This window comes from Pyrus communis, chromosome 14 (assembly GCF_041283825.1).
Source record: "Pyrus communis isolate YQ-2024b chromosome 14, ASM4128382v1, whole genome shotgun sequence".
NCBI classification, from domain to species: Eukaryota; Viridiplantae; Streptophyta; class Magnoliopsida; order Rosales; family Rosaceae; genus Pyrus; species Pyrus communis.
This window is the reverse complement of record NC_142578.1, coordinates 17032336-17055688: the sequence shown is the minus strand read 5'-3', so window position 1 is coordinate 17055688 and position 23353 is coordinate 17032336. Positions and strand designations below refer to the sequence as shown.

Below are 23353 nucleotides of genomic sequence, written 5' to 3'. Positions count from 1 at the left end.
ATAAAATCTAATGGAATTTGGAAAAAAATACTTACTTGTTTTGTCCGACAAGAACTCAATGACAAATACCACTCCTTTGAAAGTTTCAGGGATATTGGACTTGGCCAGATTGCAAGTGATGGTTATTACTTGTCCAATGTCATCAAATTTAACTTCTTTGGATTTTGTGGTTTCAAGAACGTCCTCTTTGATGGATTCATGACATTCCCTACTTGTCACCTTTGGAAGGGCTTCCAAGATGTCTTTTTCACCTTCTTCTTCCTTGGAAGTCATGAATATGCAAGGAATAGGGTTAAAAATAATGAAATTTGGAAGAACCATACCTGTATTAGATGGCATAGGAGCCTCCGGTAAAGGTGTTTCCACCCTTTCCGTGGGTTGGGTGTATTCCTCTTCCTTGTGATTTGATTTTGATGGTTGAGGGTCCGTTCCAACCTCCTTGTCACTTCTCAACATGATTTCCTTGGCAGTTTCAAATTCTCCCTTCTGATTTGCAATGGTTGAACTAGGGAGTTCGCCTTGGTCGCAAAATTGTCCTTCGAACTCCGCTATCTGCCCAATTTGCTTTTCCAGAGTAGTAAGTAATTGAAAAATCGTATCATTATCATTTGAATTACCTACATTCCTTTGGGCAGGTTGTGGTGGCTGCATAGGCGTTGAATAGAACTCCTCATACGGCTGCCAATATCCTTCTTGTTGAGCCTCATTGTCTTGATTTTGTAAGCCCTGCACCAAACAAATTAATTCATCAAGCTTTTGGTTATAATTTATTGACGAACTTAAATTTGGTTGGGCATATTGAATATGAGGTTGTGGTGGCTGCCAATATCCTCCTTGTTGAGCATTTTGAGGTTCCCACCACATAGAGTTTGAATGATCACTCCAATCCGAATTGTAAGTATTGGAAAACACGTTATTCCTTGATTGAAGATTAAATATATCAACTCTTTGCATTTGGGACCTTTCCATGAGTTGTGACAAAAGAGAAGCATTATCAAGTGCCATCTTGTTCTTAACAAACAAAACACAAATAAAAAAAAAAAAACTAAATCTAAAAGACAATACAGAAACAAACAATCCAAGGGATTAGCAAATTTTCTAATCCCCGGCAACGGCGCCAAAATTTGATGCGAGATTTATACGCACACAAATTAAACCCTCTTTTTGACAATTGTAGTATAAGTATAAGTAGGGATCGTTCTGGACCGGGGATTAGGAGGGATTGTTAATCACTTGGATTTGACTTAAAAACGTAAAAACATAATATAAAACACTAAACTAGACTCAAAGAATGTAAAACTAAACTTTAAAACACTAAAACAAATCAAAAGACTCAAAATGCTTTTAAAAACACAAACTAAAATGCTATACTAAACTCGAAGAATTCAAAACTAAAAATAAGAAAGATTAAGACTAAGACTTAAACGAAATATGGGGGGATTGATTTTGGACGAATTTAAACTAAAATGGATAGATTGTAAAGAAAACAAATTGTAAATATGAAATTGACGGAAATGAATGGATGGTATGGCTAGCTAAGGGGTTCTTCTCCACACATGTTACACTTGCATAATAAAAAGATTTCCAATTGCATTTCAATAAATTATGAAACTCATCACCCCGGGTTAATTAGGTCCGCTTAAATTAACCGTCAAGTTTTCCTTAAGTTAATGAATTGGATGATTGCATACGACAACCCAAAGCATTCCCCACAAGTTCCCTACATGAATTGCATAATAGAGATACAAGCAAGAATCATTAAGTTCTTTGAAAACTATAAGTGTTGACGAGGCATTCGTTACTATGGAATACGCATGAAACTTATGCCAAGAATTCGTTTAACGCGATTGTTTATAAGCAACCTCCACTACTTGTGAATATAAGTTCATAACGATTAGGTGAAACTCACTTATATTCTAGCGTCATATTCATGAATGAAAATTAAGCGTGCACTCTCAATAAACATACATAAATAGGTTATCAATCAAATAGTTAAACAAATTGAATTCACAACTTATGAAACGCAATTAGAAGTAATCAAATCAAAATGCAAGCATAAACATTTATTTCGAATTACCCCCTAGCTAAAGGGGGATTAGTTCTTCATAACATTGAAATCAAAGAAACACCTAAACATTCCAACAACTCAAACTTGAATTGTATGAACGTTTAGGCACTCTTCTCTTCCATTCCTTATACGTACAAAACAAAGAGAATTAAAATGAAACATTGAAATCAAAGAATCACCTAAACATTCCAACAACTCAAACTTGAATTGTATGAACGTTTAGGTCCTCTTCTCTTCCTCGTTGTTGTAGCATAAGGTCTAAGGATAGTTGGTTTGGGGGAATGGAAGTGTGGAATGGAGTGAGGAGTGATGGAAATGGAAAGATGGTTGGTGTTTGGATTAGTAGGGAGGGGGGACTCACGGCTAAGGAAAGAATGGAAGTGTTTGAGGGGTGTTGTGTTGTGAATGAGATGTTCTTGAATGAATGAATGCAAGGGTATTTATAGGAGTAGTGGAGGGAACATATGGTTGTTTGTTTAAGATGCAAGTGGCTAATTAATGATGGAAAAGTATGTGATTTAAAGGATGCAAAGTGAATGAATCATGAATCATTGTGGATGAAAGGTGGAAGTGCATGTGTTGATGACTAGGTTAGTGGGTGGAAATCTGAAAATGGCATATAGGAAATAATGAAGATGCAATAAATAATGCATGTAAAGTGTGTGTGAATGCATGTGAAGATGCAATAAATAATGCATGTAGGGTTAGGAAATAATGAAGAAATGCATGTGAGATGTTTGGAAAGGAAATGGGAACCCACAACAATGAAGTTGTTTTGTGTTGTGAATTATGATGAATGCATGTGAGTTAAAGAGGGAGAATGTGGTGAAATGATGAAGTAGGAAGGTGGAAATGCATGTGAGATGTTTGGAAAGGAATAAAGAATGAATGGTGGAAATGTGAGTGAATGATGTGCATGTGTGAGAATGCATGTGGAATTAAGAGGAGTATGGAAGTGAAATAAATGAATGATATGTTAAGTGATAAGTGAATGATATGTGGTGAGTGATAAGTGAATGGTTTGATAAGTGATAAATGAATTAGTTTAAAGGGCTAGGGTTTAAGTACATAGAATGGGCCTAAAATAGGTTGGTTTGTATGGCATAATGTGTTTGATTGGGCTAGAGCCATTGTTTTGTGTCTTCAAGTGCATACAAGGCCTTCAAATTCGTCCATCCTCTTGGCTCCATGGATAAGCTATCCAATCCATGCCCAAAAATGCTCCAAATGGCCTCAAAATGCACTTTCTTGCTCCCTAGGCCCTTAGAACCTGAAAACACACAAAAGAAGCATAAAGGACTAAAATAACGAGAGAAACATAACGTAAATGCACGAGAACAAGCCATTTAAGTCGCATGAATATGCTCCTATCATCATGCCCATTTCATTCAAAGCATAAAATTTAGTGCATAACATAAAACAAGATGAAGTTGTTTAGTTAAAAGGAGCAAAAGGAGCAAGAAAGTGCATTTTGAGGCTATTTGGAGTAGTTTTGGGCATGGATTGGATAACTTAACTATGGAGCAATGTGGATGGACAAAATTGAAGTCAAGAGAAGCTAGGAAAGGCTAAAAATCTGGAGAAAGAAGTCCAAATGCTAAGAAGATAAGGAAAGAGCAAGAAATAAGGAACCTTAACCAACTTTCCTTATCTTATCCAAACCTTATCCAACCTTATCTTATCCTATCCTATCCTAATCTTTTCCTACCTTAATTCCAACTTCAAAGAGGACTCCTTTTCACATTAAATCACCTAAATATCAAGTTCTAAAAGCCCTATTTTCGTGCATTAAGTTTATGCCACATGTAACCCTTCTAGAAGTTCTAGAATCTGCCACAAGGACCATTCCTTGTCCTCCTTGGAATCTGATTGAAAGTATCCTTGTTCTTTGGTGATTTGGAGTCCTAATTCCTCTCATTTTCAGCCCAAATTCGTGCCTTCCCTTCACCCTATAAATACATGATGCCATAACAGCCATAAACCACCACCTTTTACCACAAATTCACACCACACCATCCACCATACCTCAAGAGCCTAAATTCACACAAATCCCTATTGTTGGCAGCAAGGAAGGAAGGAGGAGCCACCTGGAGTGTTATAGGTGTATTTTATCTTTGTTTTTAATGTTTAAGTTTAATTATCTTTGTTTTGCGAGCATGTGGAACTAATTTCTTTTTAGTTGGAGGTGAATTCGAAGCCATGATTATATGTTTTATATGAATTGATTCCATCCAGTTATTTTTTTTTAAGGCATGAATGTGATTTGCTTATCTAAGTTATTAAAACTTGTTTATGTTTGTGGGTTGGGGGTCGACACTTAATTTGCATGCATGAATTTGATGCTAGAGTATAAGGGGGTCTCACGTAATAGTTATTCACTTATATTCATAAGTAGTGGAGGTTGCTAGTCACAATCGCATTAAATCCTTGGTATGAGTCTCATGCGTTTCATAGTGATAAATGCCTTGTCAATGCTTGCGATTTTCATAGAACTTAATGACTTTTGAAATGTATCTCTATCATGCGTTTCATATAGGGAACTTGAGAAAGATAATTTGGTTTAGATGCGTATTCCATCTAATTCAATGAAATAAGAAAAATCTGATGGTTAATTGTGTGATGCAACTAACTTGGGGCGTTGTCGTTCATAGTCTAAAGGAATAATAACTGGAAATTGGTTCATATGCATATATCATGTGTGGAGAAGGACCCTTGAACTAGCCTTTCACCCATTTAATTCACTTAAATTCTATTTTCCAAAGTGTTTTTTACAAAGTTTTCATTTTAAGTTTTAAATTCGTTAAAAACAATCCCCCTTTCATTTAGTCTTGTTATTTGAGTCAACTTCTTTTTCTTTGAGTCTTTTGAGTCAAGTTAAGGTTTATTTTCATCCAAAACACTTGTTAGGTCTAAAATTGAGTCTTTTTGAGTGTTTGTTGTTGTTTTGAGTGTTTTAAGTTAGTTTAGAGTCTATAGAGCCTAGTTTAGTGTTTTTGAGTCTTAATTGTGTTGATTAGCATCCCTTCTAATCCCCGGCCTAAAACGATCCCTACTTTCATATACTACAATCATAGGGTTTTAATTTGAGTGTTAGAATATTTCACATCAAGTTGATGGACGTTTTAGGTGTAATCTTTCTTGTGTTTTTCAATGTTTAAATTCAAGAATCTTTGTTTTGTGAGTATAAGGAGCTAATCCCCTCTTAGCTAGGGGGAATTTTGAAACCATGGCTATATTTGCAATATGATTTGATTACTTCCAGTTGTGATTTTAGGAATTGTGAATTCAATTTACTTATCTGTTTGAATTAAAACATGTTTGTGTATGTGGGTTGAGAGTGCACACTTAGTTTGCATGCATAAATCTGTTGCAAGGATATAAGGAAGCTTCACCTAATTGTTGTAAACTTATATTCGTAAGTAGTAAAGGTTAATCACAATCATGTTAAGTAAATTCTTGGCATAAGTATCATGCGCTTTCATAGTTACGAACGCCTTGTCAACACTTATGGTTTTCATAGAATTTAATGATCTTTGATTGTTTCTCTATTATGCGCTTTCATATAGAGAATTTTTGAGGAATAATTTGATTGCCATGCGCTAATTCCATTCAATTCAATGACTTACGGAAAATCTAAGGATTAATTTAAGCGTACCTAATTAACTTGGGGTGTTGAGGTTCAAGGTTCATTGAATAAGCAACTGGAGATTGTTTTGTATGCATGTATAGCCCATCATCCATTTATTTCCACCAAATTCGTGCAAATCTGCCTAGTTCTAATTTCTGTTTTGTTTACTTTATTTTCGTCCAAAACCAAATCCCCATTTATTTTAGAGTGTCTAACTAGTTAGAATCTGTTTTAGATTGTGTTTTCAAGTGATTTGAGTCAAGTTAAAACCAAAATTCGTCCAAAATTGTGTTTATAGTCGAATCTACCCAGTTTGTGTTTTTAGGCAGTTTTGAGTGTTTTTAGCTTAGTTTGAGTCTTGTGAACTTGTTTTGAGTCTTTTTAGTGGAGTTAAGTGTTTTAAAGCTTAGTTTTATCTATTTGAGTCAGTTTAAAGTGTGTTAGCAATTGATAAGAGCATATTTAGGCGACTTAGTTAGCTTGTTTTCTTACATTTATGTTGTTAGTTCATAGTTATTTTAGTATTTTAAGCTATTTTCGTGTGTTTATTTGGCTAAGGTAGCAAGAAGGTGCACTTTGGAGCCTTTTAGAGCAAAATTGGACTTGGAATGGATAGCATATGCTTGGAGCAAAAGGAATGGACGAAATTGAAGACCTAAAGATGTTAGGATTCCTAATCAAAGAAGGATTTGATGTGATATATAATAGCACACAAATTAAACCCTCTTTTTGACAATTGTAGTATAGATATTAGTAGGGATCGTTCTAGGCCGGGGATTAGGAGGGATTGCTAATCAAATGAAAATTGACTCAAAGATACAAAAATATGCTTCAAAACACTTAAACAAACTCAAAAGACTCTTAACTAAACTTATATGACTCAAAACAAACTTAAAAGGCTCAAAACAACACAAAACAATCAAAAAGACTCAAACTAGACTTTAGGACTCAATTTGGACGAAAATAGAATTGGTTTTGACTCAATGATGCGAGATTTATACGCACACAAATTTTACCCTCTTTTCGTCAAATTGTAGTATATGTATAAGTAGGGATCGTTCTAGACCGGGGATTAGGAGGGATTGTTAACCACTTGAATTTGACTCAAAAACGTAAAATAACAATATGAAACACTATACTAGACTCAAAGAATGCAAAACTAAACTTTAAAACACTAAAACAAACCAAAAGACTCAAAACAGCACCAAAACACTCAAAACTGCCTAAAAATCACTTTCTGGGCAGTTTTGAGCACCTTGAGTACTTTGGACGAATTTGAGAAACAAAATGAATCAAAACACTTATAAACACAAACTAAATGTATTTCTAACTAATCTAACACTTTAAAAGAAATGGGAGATTGGTTTTGAATGAAACTTGAAATAAAAACAGAAACTTGGAAACAAACAGATTGTAAATTAAAGCATAAGGAAATGAAGTAAACACAAGATGAATGAATCAATAACTAATAAAATAAGATAGTACCAATGAAGATGAAGCTAGAGATTCGATTTCACCATTGCTAAGCCAAGTCCATGCTTGTTAAGTCAGATTATACTTATCCCTCTACTTATTTCTTGGGTTTGTTTCACTTAGATATGATCAGCCATATGATGTGTGGATTTGATCAAATGTCTCTAATTATGAGCCTAATTGTGATGTGCAACTTTGGTTCCTAATCAAGACTATGTAGTGCATAAGAAACTTTCACAAAACCAAAGGGAACACTTGGCAGGATGTTTGCAAAACATTCCCTCCATTCATTCACATATCCACCAAGATTATGCATGATGTGTGCTTTAATCTTGGCTAAACAACCTGTGGTTAATTCAAATGATGATCAAGCACTAAAATTAACACACTAAGTCACAATTAAATCGGAGAATGAAGCAAGAAATAGATAGATTAAATGAGAATTCCGAATTAACTACATGGCAAACTTTGCAAGGCTACATCGAATCCCTAGAGGAGGATTAGTTACAATTCATGTTTGCAAAGGATTTAACATAAAAATATAAAACATGAATGAACATAGAATTAATAAGAAGAAAGAACCCTTGAAGCAAAACTGATGTAGAATCAAAGAAACACCTAAACATTCCAACAACTCAAACTTGAATTGTATGAACGTTTAGGTCCTCTTATCTTCCTCTTCGTCGTAGCACAAGGTCTAAGGGATGTTGTTGGTGTGTTGAATGGATTGGGGAATTATGGAAATGGAAGGATGATGTTTGGATTGTAAGGGAGAGTCACGGCACTGATAGGAGCATATTCATGCGACTTAAATGGCTTGTTCTCGTGTATTTACGTTATGTTTCTCTCGTTATTTGATAGGAGCATATTCATGCGACTTAAATGGCTTGTTCTCGTGCATTTACGTTATGTTTCTTTAGTTATTTTAGTACTTTAAGCTATTTTCGTGTGTTTATATGTCCAAAGGGCTAAAGGAGCAAAAAGATGCATTTTGGAGACTTTTGGAGCACTTTTGGGCTAAGGACGGATAGCTTATGCTTGAAGCCAAAGTGTTGGACGAAATTGAAGACCTAATTGGAGCCAAAGTGTTGGAACCTTGTTCTCTTTAGTTTTAGGACATTTAAACCTTTCCTAATCCCAATCATGCCATGCATAACACACATCCATTCTAACACATTGTCATTGCACATGCATTTCCTTCATTAGTTAACCCACATGCACTTATCACTTATCATCACCACATATCATATCACTTAATCACTTATCACTTATCATCACCACTTAACCACTTATCATATCATAACCACATATCATATCACTTATCATTTATCACTTAACATATCATCCACCTACTTCACCTACAACATCCACCTACTTCACCTACAACATCCACTTCACCTACAACATCCACCTACTTCACCTACAACATCCACCTACTTCACCTACAAATGACATAGCCATATGTTCCCTCCACTACTCCTATAAATACCCTTGCATTCACCCATTCAATTCACATCTCATTTTCATACAATTCCACACACAACACATCCATTCCATTGTACATACCACAAACACATCCAAACCCCCCCTTGTTGCCGTGAGTTCCCTTGTAATCCAAAAACCATCTTTCCATTTCCACCACTCCTCATCCATTTCCATAATCTCCCAAACCTCACCTTAGACCTTGTGCTACAACAACGAGGAAGATAAGAGGGCCTAAACGTTCATACAATTCAAGTTTGAGTTGTTGGAATGTTTAGGTGTTTCTTTGATTTCAAAGTTTAAATTTAATTCTCTTTGTTTTGTACGTATGAGGAATGGAAGAGAAGAGTGCCTAAACGTTCATACAATTCAACTTTGAGTTGTTGGAATGTTTAGGCGTTTCTTTGATTTCAAAGATATGAGGAACTAAAACCCCTTTAGCTAGGGGGTGATTTGAAATTATGTTTATTACTCGCAATATGAATTGATTAACTTTCGTTGGAATTTCATAAGTTGTGGATTCAATTTGTTTAACCGTTTGATTGATAACTTATTTATGTATGTTTATTAAGAATGCGCGCTTAATTTTCATGCATGAATATGACGCTAGAATATAAGTGAGTTTCACCTAATCGTTATGAACTTATATTCACAAGTAGTGGAGGTTGCTTATAAACAATCGCGTTAAATGAATTCTTGGCACTAGTTTCATGCTCATCATAGTAACGAATGCCTTGTCAACACTTATAGTTTTCATAATGCTTAATGATCTTTGATTGTATCTTTATTGTGCTGTTCACGTAAAGGACTTTTGGAGAATGTTGTGAATTGCGTTGCGCTAACCCATCCAATTCATTAACTTAAGGAAAACTTGACGGTTAATTTAAGCGGACCTAATTAACCCGGAGTATTGAGTTTCATAATTTATCGAAAGACCAACTGAGAATCAATCTTGTATGCAAGTGTAACATGTGTGGAGAAGAACCCCTTGGCTATTCCATCATCCATATTTTATTCACATTCATATTTACATTCTGTTTTAATTGCAATTTGTTCATTTAGTTTAATTTTGTCAAAACCTAAATCCCCCTTTACTTTAATGTCAAATTAGTTAGAAATCAATTTAGTTTGTGTTTTTAAGAGTTTTGAGTCTTTTGAACTTGTTAGAATCTGTTTAGTTTATGTTTTAAAGTATTTTTGAATTCTTTGAGTCTAGTTTAGTGTTTTATATTGTTTTTACGTTTTTAAGTCAGTTTCTAAGAGATTAACAATCCCTCCTAATCCCCGGTCCAGAACGATCCCTACTTATACTTATACTACAAATCGACAAAAAGAGGGTTTAATTTGTGTGCGTATAAAATCACGCATCAAATTTTGGCGCCGTTGCCGGGGATTAGAAAATTTGCTAATCCCTTGGATTGTTTTATTTTCGTTTGTTTTTATTCTAGATTCTTAATCTTGTTTTGTTTCTTGTTTTAGGTACTAGTTCATGACTCGGAGTTCTCATCCGATTCGTGAACATATCCTGGAGTGATTGGGTTCTTCGTCCGGCTGCAAGACGTAAAAGAAAGCGCTACTTGGGAGGCAACCCAATGCACTGAATAAAACAAAGCATGTTCATAAAAAAAAAAAAAAAAAAAAAAGATACTAAACATGGAGAAAGGTGGAGCTTCACAAAGGTTGTTTACGTGAAGCCCCACTACGAGGCGCAGAAGCGGAAGGCATAGAAGCAGAAGGCATAGAAGCGGGAGGCATCGAAGCGGGAGGCATCGGAGCGGAAGCCATCGGAGCGGAAGGCATCGGAGCTAGAGCATTCCAGGCCTCAATACTTGGCCAAGCGCTCGATGATCCAGGAAAAAGGTGCCTCTGGAGGAAAGACGAAAACCTTTGACGGTCACTTTGAATCCGACCTTCAGACTCTTGCAGCTCATCCAGCTTCCTCTTCATGCCCGACGAATAGTTATTTGCAAGCACATGCAAACTTCTATTCTCATACTTAAGCTGCTGGATCTCTTGCTTAAGACTCTCCACCTCTGCCATCAATGATTCCACCTGACGAGAGCGGGCAAGCAGGCGTTGGCCCATGTTGGACACAGAACTCGCACACTGAACACTAAGTGCGAGGGACTCTTGAACGGCCAACTCATCGGACCGTCCTGACAGCAGCCTACTATCTTTTGGAGTGAGGAGGTTCCTAGCTACTATTGTAGCTATTGTGGCATCCTGCATCACGGAGTCTTCACCTGTGAGATGACCGTTAGAAGAAAAGAAAGAAGGGCGCCATACGTTACCTTGACGCGGCGCGCCCGTATCACTGCTAAGGCTCAATTCCAAGCTAAGGTTCGATGAGTTTGCCATTTTCAAAAGTGTTCAAAAAGAAGGGGAGGATGAAGTTAAATTTCAAAGGGCCGGAGTCGATTTTCAAGAATGGGAAATCTTCAGAGTGTGTTTGTTGTGGTGATCAATAGCTCAATAAAAAAAGCCAAGGCGACACGTCCACCAATTCAAAAAGCCGGAATTTCCGGCGTAATTTAGGCGACGCTTTCTCGGCTTTTCAGAAGGCGCGTTCAACTTTGTCAAAAGATTTCTTCTTTTCAGACAACACGTGGAGGCCATCATCACAACTACACATCTTTAGCCGACAAGCGCAAAGTTCGGCGATGCTTTCTCTGCTTTTCAGAAAACGCGTGCAGCTTTGTCAAAAGGAGCCGCATCCGCACTACCACGTGTCGTTCAGAAAGCGGAGGGGCGTCGTTCAGAAATCGAAGGGGCGCCTGCTCAGAAATCGAAGAGGCGTCGTTCTGATATCGAAGAGACATTTGTCGACAAAGGTAAAAGAACAGTACCACCACTTGATATTATCTCTATATATGTCGACCTTCGTCTTTTATGGCAAGGCAAACCTGAAGAAAATGCCCAACTCTTCCTTACCTCTGAGGGCGCACTCCCAGCAAAGCCTCTTGAAATACTCAATTTTTTCTCCCCCAAAGAAGATACCAGAAACCTGGAGTACAAATGAGGCAGAAGGAAACGGTCGATCGAAGCATGTGGAGACAACCACAACAAATACATGTGCTGCTTCATTCGCCGTTTCTTCAAAAGCAAAGGTATCTCATATCATCAAGGTCTAAAGCAAAAGTATCTCATATCATGCTATTTCCCTGCCTTTTTCTTTGTCCTTGTTCTTACTCGCATGGCAAAGTAAAAGAAGCAATCAGCCGGCACTTGGAGTCAGTCTTCCGATCTGGAGCCAACTGCCTGGAATCTATTCCTGATTGCTTACCTAGCGTTGCTCTCGAGTAGTCATCTTCAACGGTTGATACACTTCCAGAGAAGGGACCACTTCTGCAAGGGGGAGCAAGTAAGGCAAGGGGAAAATGATACATTGAAGCATGTGGAGACAAACTTAGGCTGAGTTATCCTCCAACCCTTTTCAATACGAATTGGAAAGATTGAACAAAGAAACAGACCAAAGGAGTAAGCTCAGACCTTCGGGGGAGACCAAAAGAATCCTGCTGCCTAGATCAAGAGTAGCACAAAGGAAAATCAATGATGGGAGGAACCCCTGTGGAATCACCAAGATCAAGCCTCAGTGCAATCACCAAGGAGAAGAGGGAATTTACACTCCATAACCAGACTTGCGTCTCTAAACTCTTCTCTTTGTTAATTACATTCTGCCATGTTTAGTATGTTTAAATGCTTTTTGTGTGTTTACTTATGTTTTGTGTGAATCTATGCTTAAAACATTGAGGACAATGTTTGATTTAAGTGTGGGGGGGTAACTAAGTATATTTAATGCAAATACGTGGGATTTTATCCACCATAACTTCTAATGTTGTTCCTTGTTGTTTTAAGGTGTTTTTAAGTTGTTTTAGAGTGTTTTAGTGTGTTTTGTTTTATAATTCGAAAATCCCATAAAAATTTGAAAAATTGTTTTGAAAAACCCAAAAAGAGTTGTTTTAAAAGTCGTTTTTGTGTGTTTGTGTCTTAGGGTACCTTCCAACACAATGATAAGGATTTGGTTTATAATTGCATGACGGTTAGAAAGAGTTATAAACATAGAGAAAAGTTTGATTTACTCTTGGTATATGCTTGGTTATGGTTATAATGTATGACTTCACATGCAATCATAAAAGAAAAATTCGTTTTTGTAACATGCTTGAAGGAAGAAACTCAAACAAACGCTACATCCCTGTGAGACTCGAGCCATTACTTTCTTTGGAGAGTTATTTTCTGTGATTCTTTATTTTCTAAAGTTGTTGCATGATCTCATTATTCCTTGCTTGGTTGCTACTTAGAATGCAATTGTATCATGATAGAACTAAATGCTAGAACTCATGCCCATTTCATTCAAAGCATGTTATTGATTTGCATAACACATATTCAAGAAGAAGTTGTGTAGTGACCACCACCATAGCCAAATAGCCTTACTTCACATACTTCGTATATGTTGTAAGTTTTAACCCCGTTGAGCCTTGTTTAGCCTTTATTCTTTGTTTACCCACATTTTCCTCACCTAGCCTAGTTTAGGACAATCCCCACCCTTGTTCTTAAAAGATAGTGAGCATGACTTAATTGAATTCCTTTTGAGTTACATTATGAAAGAAAATAAGTGTGGGGGAGAGAATGTTTAAGTGTTGATGTTTTGAGATTCAAGAGAAAAGAAAGAGAGAAAGAAAAAAGAGCTTGAAAAAAAAAAAAAAAAAATGAAAGAATAAGTGATTGAAGAAAGGTTCCAAAACACCAATTCTGGGCGTAAATTGTCTAAATTCTCCCTTTTTGTTCAAAAGTTGAGTTTTCATTCAAAAGTTGAGTTTGCTCACTATTTCTTTAAGAACCTTTGTTTTCCATATCCCTTCTTTGTTATCCACATACCCCAAGCCCCGTTACAACCCTTGACTTCTATCTTGAGTGTTGTGTATTTCAATTTGTGGAGTTTGAACTTGGTATGAGCATATGGTGTCACTGGTTCTCGCGTCTAAGTAGTAGCATTCCATTCATGAGATCATATCTAAACATGCTTATTAACTCCAGAAATTGCGTTCTTTGTGATACATATATGTGAGTGTTCGTTTTCATGTTACATCAATCTTCTCACATATGACTAGATTAGGGTGTGTAGTTAGAAATTCTGAGTGAAAATCGAGTGCATATCTTGTAAGGAATTGAGCAAATTCTCTAAGGCATGTTACTACATTCAAAACATGGTTTTAAATGCTTAATTGTGAAATAGTATGTGGTGACTATGATTAAGAATGTACTCAAGTGTGAAGATGACTAAAATCTATGGGACTAATGATTTTTAACTTGTCATGTGCATTGGAAATCCGTGAGACGATTGTTGGAAGGTGTAGGTTGTGTTTTGTTCGTTTTGTCTAGTTTCGTGTTCTCTTGTTGTTTTGTTTTGCTCGAGGACTAGCAAAAGCTAAGTGTGGGGGTATTTGATAGGAGCATATTCATGCGACTTAAATGGCTTGTTCTCGTGCATTTACGTTATGTTTCTTTAGTTATTTTAGTACTTTAAGCTATTTTCGTGTGTTTATAGGTCCAAAGGGCTAAAGGAGCAAAAAGATGCATTTTGGAGACTTTTGGAGCACTTTTGGGCTAAGGACGGATAGCTTATGTTTGAAGCCAAAGTGTTGGACGAAATTGAAGACCTAATTGGAGCCAAAGTGTTGGAACCTTGTTCTCTTTAGTTTTAGGACATTTAAACCTTTCCTAATCCCAATCATGCCATGCATAACACACATCCATTCTAACACATTGTCATTGCACATGCATTTCCTTCATTAGTTAACCCACATGCACTTATCACTTATCATCACCACATATCATATCACTTAATCACTTATCACTTATCATCACCACTTAACCACTTATCATATCATAACCACATATCATATCACTTATCACTTAACATATCATCCACCTACTTCACCTACAACATCCACCTACTTCACCTACAACATCCACTTCACCTACAACATCCACCTACTTCACCTACAACATCCACCTACTTCACCTACAAATGACATAGCCATATGTTCCCTCCACTACTCCTATAAATACCCTTGCATTCACCCATTCAATTCACATCTCATTTTCATACAATTCCACACACAACACATCCATTCCATTGTACATACCACAAACACATCCAAACCCCCCCCCCCCTGTTGCCGTGAGTTCCCTTGTAATCCAAAAACCATCTTTCCATTTCCACCACTCCTCATCCATTTCCATAATCCCCCAAACCTCACCTTAGACCTTGTGCTACAACAACGAGGAAGATAAGAGGGCCTAAACGTTCATACAATTCAAGTTTGAGTTGTTGGAATGTTTAGGTGTTTCTTTGATTTCAAAGTTTAAATTTAATTCTCTTTGTTTTGTACGTATGAGGAATGGAAGAGAAGAGTGCCTAAACGTTCATACAATTCAACTTTGAGTTGTTGGAATGTTTAGGCGTTTCTTTGATTTCAAAGATATGAGGAACTAAAACCCCTTTAGCTAGGGGGTGATTTGAAATTATGTTTATTACTCGCAATATGAATTGATTAACTTTCGTTGGAATTTCATAAGTTGTGGATTCAATTTGTTTAACCGTTTGATTGATAACTTATTTATGTATGTTTATTAAGAATGCGCGCTTCATTTTCATGCATGAATATGACGCTAGAATATAAGTGAGTTTCACCTAATCGTTATGAACTTATATTCACAAGTAGTGGAGGTTGCTTATAAACAATCGCGTTAAATGAATTCTTGGCACTAGTTTCATGCTCATCATAGTAACGAATGCCTTGTCAACACTTATAGTTTTCATAATGCTTAATGATCTTTGATTGTATCTTTATTGTGCTGTTCACGTAAAGGACTTTTGGAGAATGTTGTGAATTGCGTTGCGCTAACCCATCCAATTCATTAACTTAAGGAAAACTTGACGGTTAATTTAAGCGGACCTAATTAACCCGGAGTATTGAGTTTCATAATTTATCGAAAGACCAACTGAGAATCAATCTTGTATGCAAGTGTAACATGTGTGGAGAAGAACCCCTTGGCTATTCCATCATCCATATTTTATTCACATTCATATTTACATTCTGTTTTAATTGCAATTTGTTCATTTAGTTTAATTTTGTCAAAACCTAAATCCCCCTTTACTTTAATGTCAAATTAGTTAGAAATCAATTTAGTTTGTGTTTTTAAGAGTTTTGAGTCTTTTGAACTTGTTAGAATCTGTTTAGTTTATGTTTTAAAGTATTTTTGAATTCTTTGAGTCTAGTTTAGTGTTTTATATTGTTTTTACGTTTTTAAGTCAGTTTCTAAGAGATTAACAATCCCTCCTAATCCCCGGTCCAGAACGATCCCTACTTATACTTATACTACAAATCGACAAAAAGAGGGTTTAATTTGTGTGCGTATAAAATCACGCATCATTATTTTAGTCCTTTATGCTTCTTTTGTGTGTTTTCAGGTTCTAAGGGCCTAGGGAGCAAGTAAGTGCATTTTGAGGCCATTTGGAGCATTTTTGGGCATGGATTGGATAGCTTATCCATGGAGCCAAGAGGATGGACGAATTTGAAGGCCTTGTATGCACTTGAAGACACAAAACAATGGCCCTAACCCAATCACATAACACATTATGCCATACAAACCAACCTATTTTAGGCCCATTCAATTCATATCTCATATTTCCATTCACAACACTTCACACAACACAAATACACATCCATTGCCGCAATTCCCCTTCCATTTTCTGTGCAGTTTTTCTCCTTCATTGCAGCCACTATCCAACCACTCCCTACTCCATTCCACATACACCTAAAGCCCTTAAGCTCACCTTAGACCTTGTGCTACAACAACGAGGAAGAAAAGAGTGCTTAAACGTTCATAAAATTCAAGTTTGAGTTGTTGGAATGTTTAGGTGTTTCTTTGATTTCAAAGTTTAAATTTAATTCTCTTTGTTTTGTACGTATGAGAAGGGAAGAGAAGAGTGCCTAAACGTTCATACAATTCACGTTTGAGTTGTTGGAATGTTTAGGTGTTTCTTTGATTTCAAAGTTATGAGGAACTAAACCCCCTTTAGCTAGGGGGTGATTCGAAACTATGTTTATATTTGCAATTTGAATTGATTACGTTTGGTTGGAATTTCATAAGTTGTGGATTCAATTCGTTTAACTGTTTGATTGATAACTTATTTATGTATGTTCATTGAGATTGCAAGCTTAATTTTCATGCATAAATATGACGCTAGAATATAAGTGAATTTCACCTAATCGCTATGAACTTATATTCACAAGTAGTGGAGGTTGCTTATAAACAATCGCGTTAAACGAATTCTTGGCATAAGTTTCATGCGTATTCCATGGTAACGAATGCCTCGTCGATGTTTATGATTTCCGTTGAACTTAATGATCTTTGTTGAATGTCTCTATCATGCGTATTCCATAGTTAGGGACTTTGATTAAGAATAATTTGGTTGTAATGCGTATTCCATTCAATCCAACGAATTTAGGGAAATCTGAAAGTTAATCTAAGCGGATCTAATTAACTTGGAGCATTGAGTTTCACCACTTATCGAAAGACCAACTAAGAATCAATTTTGTTTTGCAAGTGTAACATGTGTGGAGAAGAACCCCTTGGCTATTCCATCATCCATATTTTTATCACATTCATATTTACATTTTGCCTTTAATCATATTCTGTCTTTTTAATTTAATATCGTCCAACCACAATTCCCCCCCCCCTATTTTGTTAAGTCTTAATCATTCGTATTTGTTTTATTTTTGTATCTTTAAGCTTTTGGAGTCATAAACAATTGCAAATTCGTCTAAATCAAGTTCTAGCTTCTATTTGAGTCAATTTGTTTGTTTTAGACAATTTGAGTTTTTCAAAGCCTTTCTGAGTCATAGTAGTCTTGTTAAGAGTATTTTAATTTAGTTTTTATGTTTTTAAGTCAATTTAGAAGGTTTTAGCAAGCCCTCCTAATCCCCGGTCTAGAACGATCCCTCACTTATCCATTCTACTACAATTGTCAAACGAGGGTTTAATTTGAGTGTCAAGTAAATCTCGCATCAAATTTTGGCGCCGTTGCCGGGGATTAGCAACTTTGCTAATCCTTTGTCTTTATTTTTATATTTTGTTTTTCGTGCATTCTTATTTCAAATTCTTAGTTTGTTTGTTTCCTTGTTTTTTTTTTAGGTACTGTGTATGACTCGTCGCTCTCGGCCTATTATAGAGAACATCTCCGACTTTGACGGTGATTTTGAACGCACTTTGAGGAGAACGAGGAGTCAACAAGAGCCACCACAACCTCCACCACAACCTCCACCACAACCTGGGCTTGAAGAAGACGAAGTAGGTGTAGAAGAAAAGCCCACGGATCAGATTTTTGAAGAAGAACAAGCCATGGCAGCAGATAATAGAACCATCAAGGAGCTTTCGGCCTCGGGTTTGGATAATGCATTGCCCCTTTGTATCCAATACCCCACGGCTGCAGAGGGGAAGACTGAGGAATTTGAACTCAAATCCAGTTTGTTACACCATATTCCGAAGTTCCATGGCTTGTCTATGGAAGACCCCAACAAACACTTGAAGGAGTTCGAGGTGGTTTGTTCGAGCATGACCCCCGTCAATGTGGATGGGAGTATATTGAAGATGAAGGCCTTTCCATTTTCACTTATGGACAAGGCCAAAGATTGGCTCTACGAACTAGCCCCGGGAACTGTGACTTCGTGGGAGAGTATGAAGCGTGCTTTCTTGGAGAAATTCTTCCCTACTTCGAGAGTGATTCTCCTACGGAAGAAAATTAGTGGTATTCAACAGAATCATGGTGAGACATTCCCGGCTTATTATGAGCGCTTCAAGGGCCTTGTAGCTTCATGTCCTCAACATCAAATGAAGGAGGAACTTCTCCTTCAATATTTCTATGAGGGCCTCCTTCCTATCGAACGTCAAATGGTTGATGCATCAGCGGGAGGAGCATTGGTGGACAAAACACCAAGGGATGCCAAGATTCTCATAGCCAACCGAGCGCTCAACGCTCAACAATATGAAGGAGTGGGCCAAAGGGAAGCCCCACGGCAACAAAGTGTAAATGAGGTGAGTGCTATTTCTGAAATTCAATCACAACTTGCTAATCTTACTTCTCTTGTTTCTCAGGTTGTGATTGGTCCAAAAGCACAAGAACACCAAGTTTGTGGCGTGTGCTCAATTCAAGGGCATCCATCCGACAAGTGCCCTCAACTAATCGAGAATGGTGGGTGGGAATCTGCCAATGCAATTGGTTTCCAAGGACAAAATCAAAACAACCCATACTCGAACACTTACAATGCCGGATGGAGGGACCATGCAAACTTCAAATGGAGGGAGCCACAACAAGCTGCCCAACAAGGAGGATTTAGGCCAAACCCCCCTGGTTTTTATTCCAAGCCGTATGCACCCCAACAACCTTCGACATCATCTCATTCAGGTACGTCCTTGGAAAGTGATCAAGCTATGCAATTACTAACCTCTATTTCGCAGGGGTTGCAAAATCAAAACAACCGGATAGCAAATAACGAGAAGGAGATGATGGATATGAAGAAACAAATAGGGCAGATTTCTGAGTTCCTTGGGCAGATTAGAGAGCAAGGAAAGCTTCCTAGCTCAACCACAGTCAATCCAAAGGGAGGATTCGAATCCGCCAAGGCCATCACCCTAAGGGGTGGAAAAGAAGTTGGGACCGAGCCAAACAATCCCAAATCTGCCCAGAAAGTAGATGAAGAGACGACACAACCTGAGGCAGATCACCCTAACTCGGCCAAATCAGGTAATTTAAGTTCAAATTCATGTACTTCACGTCCTAATCTGCCCAATGTACCTTTTCCTCGCAGGTTCATGCAAGAAAAAAAGGAAGAAAGCGAGAAGGACATTCTTGAAACGTTCCGGAAAGTGCAAGTGAACATACCGCTTCTCGATGCAATCAAACAGGTTCCAAAGTATGCTAAATTCCTCAAGGACCTATGCAATACAAAGAGAAGAAGGGCAAACAAAGAGGTAGTGAAGGTAAGCGAGAATGTGTCCGCTGTTTTGCAACGTAAACTGCCTACCAAGTGCAAAGACCCCGGTAGTTTCACGATTCCTTGTGTAATTGGACATAATCGTTTTGAACATGCCATGCTTGATTTAGGTGCATCCATAAATGTCATGCCTTATTCTATTTATGCATCTATGAATTTGGGTGAATTAAAACAAGATGGTGTAATTATACAATTGGCTGATCGTTCTAACACGTATCCAAAAGGAGTTTTGGAGGATGTGCTTGTGCAGGTGAACCATTTAATTTTTCCGGCTGATTTCTACGTCCTAGACATGGAGGATTCAGCCCATTCTACATCTTTGCCGATTCTCCTTGGTAGGCCATTCATGAAGACGGCCCGAACGAAGATTGATGTATACAAAGGCACCTTGACAATGGAATTCGATGGGGAAGTGATTGATTTTAATATTTCTGAAACTATGAGATATCCCGTTGATGACCATTCTTGTTTTTCCATTGATGTTATCGATTCTTTGGCGCAGGTATACCTTGAAGAATTGAACGAGGACGCCCTGGAAACAACCATCACTAAGGCCATAGAGCGCAAAAATGAAGGATTTGGGCCAATGCAAGGCCACGACAAGGAGGAGGAATTCTTTGCAATGGGTTCTAGTGAAGAAATAATTGAGGTTGTGGCAGCCCTTGAGTCATTGCCACAACAATATGGTAAGGTTCCACTCTCACTTTCAAATTCAGTTTCCACTAAGATGCTACCTTCTGTTGTTCAGGCACCATCGCTTGAACTTAAGCCGTTGCCGGACCATTTGAAGTATGTGTTTTTGGGAAAAAGCGAAACATTGCCCGTCATCATTTCATCAAGTCTCACGGCAATGGAGGAGGAGAAGCTTGTGAGGGTGCTGCGAGAGCACAAAACGGCCATAGGGTGGACTTTGGCCGACATTAAAGGAATAAGCCCTACCACATGCATGCACCGTATACTTCTTGAGGAGGGGGCTAAACCAACTCGAGAGGCTCAACGCCGTCTCAACCCTCCGATGATGGAAGTGGTGAAGAAGGAAATAATCAAACTTTTGGATTGCGGAGTGATCTACCCTATCTCCGATAGCCATTGGGTCTCTCCAGTTCAAGTCGTTCCCAAGAAGTCCGGAGTAACTGTTATCAAGAATGATGAGAATGAGCTCGTGCCTACACGCATTCAGACTGGATGGCGAGTATGTATCGATTACCGGAAGCTAAATGCCATGACTAGGAAAGATCACTTTCCTTTGCCATTCATCGACCAAATGCTCGAAAGGTTAGCCGGTCATGCTTTTTACTGTTTTCTTGATGGATACTCTGGATATAACCAAATTGTGATAGCCCCGGATGATCAAGAGAAGACCACATTCACATGTCCCTTTGGAACATTTGCTTATCGTCGCATGCCATTTGGCTTATGCAACGCACCGGCCACTTTCCAAAGGTGTATGGTAAGTATATTTTTCGATTTTGTTGAAAAGATCATTGAGGTTTTCATGGATGATTTCAGTGTATTTGGGAGTTCATTTGATAATTGCTTGGATAATCTGACCTTAATTTTGAAACGATGTGTTGAAACTAACCTTGTCTTGAATTGGGAGAAATGTCACTTTATGGTGAAACAAGGTATAGTTTTAGGACATATTGTTTCAGAAAAAGGAATTGAAGTAGATAAATCGAAAATAGACCTTGTACGTCACTTACCCTCTCCTACTTCGGTTAGAGAGGTACGTTCGTTTCTTGGCCATGCAGGGTTCTATAGGCGTTTTATCAAGGACTTCTCCAAGATGTCCAACCCTCTTTGCCGATTGCTTCAAAAAGATGTGCCATTCAAGTTTGATGAAGAGTGTAATTCGGCATTTAACCAACTCAAGGAGAAGCTAGTCTCGGCCCCCATTATTGTACCTCCAGATTGGAGCCTTCCGTTCGAGCTCATGTGCGATGCATCCGACTATGCATTAGGAGCTGTTCTAGGACAAAGAAGAGACAAGCGGCCGCATGTCATATACTATGCCTCTCGGACTCTCAATGATGCCCAATTGAACTACTCCACGACGGAAAAAGAACTTCTAGCTGTGGTTTTTACTTTAGATAAATTCCGTTCATATTTAATTGGTACTAAAGTAATCGTTTATTCTGATCATGCAGCTTTGAGGTACTTGCTCACGAAAAAGGAAGCAAAGCCGAGGCTTATCCGTTGGATTCTTCTTCTTCAAGAATTTGATATTGAAATCCGGGATAAGAAAGGAAGCGAGAATGTAGTGGCTGACCATTTAAGCCGAATGATCCACGAGGAGCATGAACATGCCGTACCTATCCCTGAAACTTTTCCCGATGAGCAGCTGCTATCCATTGAGGTAAGTGAACCATGGTATGCAGATTTAGTGAATTACTTGGTGGCTAAACAAATTCCAAATGAACTAAACAAGCACCAACGTGATAAGCTTAAAAATGATGCACGTTTCTATGTTTGGGATGACCCTTATTTGTGGAAGTATTGCTCAGATCAAATTGTACGTAGATGTGTGCATGATTCTGAATTTCACTCAATTCTAAGCTTTTGTCACACATATGCATGTGGTGGTCATTTTGGCACACAACGCACTGCCCTCAAGGTTTTAGAGTGTGGTTTTTATTGGCCGACTATATTTAGGGATGCTAGAACCTTTTGTATGTCTTGTAATCGTTGCCAACGAATGGGTAACATAGGAACCAAGGACCAAATGCCGCAAACCCCTGTCTTTAATGTTGAAATTTTTGATGTTTGGGGCATTGATTTCATGGGCCCTTTCCCTCCATCTTATGGTTTCACTTATATCTTGCTAGCCGTTGATTATGTTTCTAAATGGGTGGAAGCAAAAGCCACCCGTACTAACGATTCTAAGGTGGTTGTAGATTTCGTGAAAACTAACATTTTTGCTAGGTTTGGAATGCCGAGAGTAATCATAAGTGATGGAGGGTCTCACTTTTGCAATCGGACCATTGAGGTATTGCTAAAAAAGTACCATGTCAACCATAAGGTCTCCACACCTTACCATCCTCAAACAAATGGCCAAGCCGAGATGTCTAACTGAGAAATAAAACAAATTTTGGAGAAGACCGTTGGACCAACAAGGAGGGATTGGAGCTTACGTTTAGATGATGCATTGTGGGCATATCGTACGGCATACAAAACACCCATTGGGATGTCACCTTTTCGGCTCGTCTATGGTAAGCCATGTCATTTGCCCGTAGAATTAGAGCACAAGGCACATTGGGCCGTGAAGATTTTCAACATGGACATAGATGCAGCGGGAGTTCATAGGAAGCTCCAATTGAATGAACTTAAGGAGATTCGGAATGAAGCCTATGAGAATGCCCGGATGTACAAAGCCAAGACCAAAGCATTCCATGATAAAATGATTCGAACCAAGACCTTCACAGTTGGGCAGAAAGTGTTACTTTTCAACTCTCGCCTACGTTTGTTTCCTGGTAAGTTGCGTTCTAAATGGATTGGCCCGTTTGTTGTTACTAATGTTTTCCCTCATGGTGCAGTGCAAATCAAAAGTTCAAGGACGCAGCAAGAATTCAAAGTGAATGGGCATCGATTGAAGCCCTATTACGAGTTGTTTGAGGAGCATGTCGTGGAGGAGGTACCCCTCCA

General features: G+C 38.0%; 1 protein-coding gene across 1 annotated transcript in view; it reads left to right on the top strand.

The window, feature by feature from the left end:
- The window catches only part of LOC148691302 (uncharacterized), a 90246-nt gene that overhangs the window by 54332 nt on the left and 12561 nt on the right, over positions 1-23353 (top strand). Inside the window, exons 2-3 of the mRNA XM_088683980.1 lie at positions 18151-18668; positions 19497-20213. Coding sequence (XP_088540106.1) covers positions 18151-18668; positions 19497-20213 — 1235 coding nt within the window. The remainder of the gene's footprint in view (positions 1-18150; positions 18669-19496; positions 20214-23353) is intronic.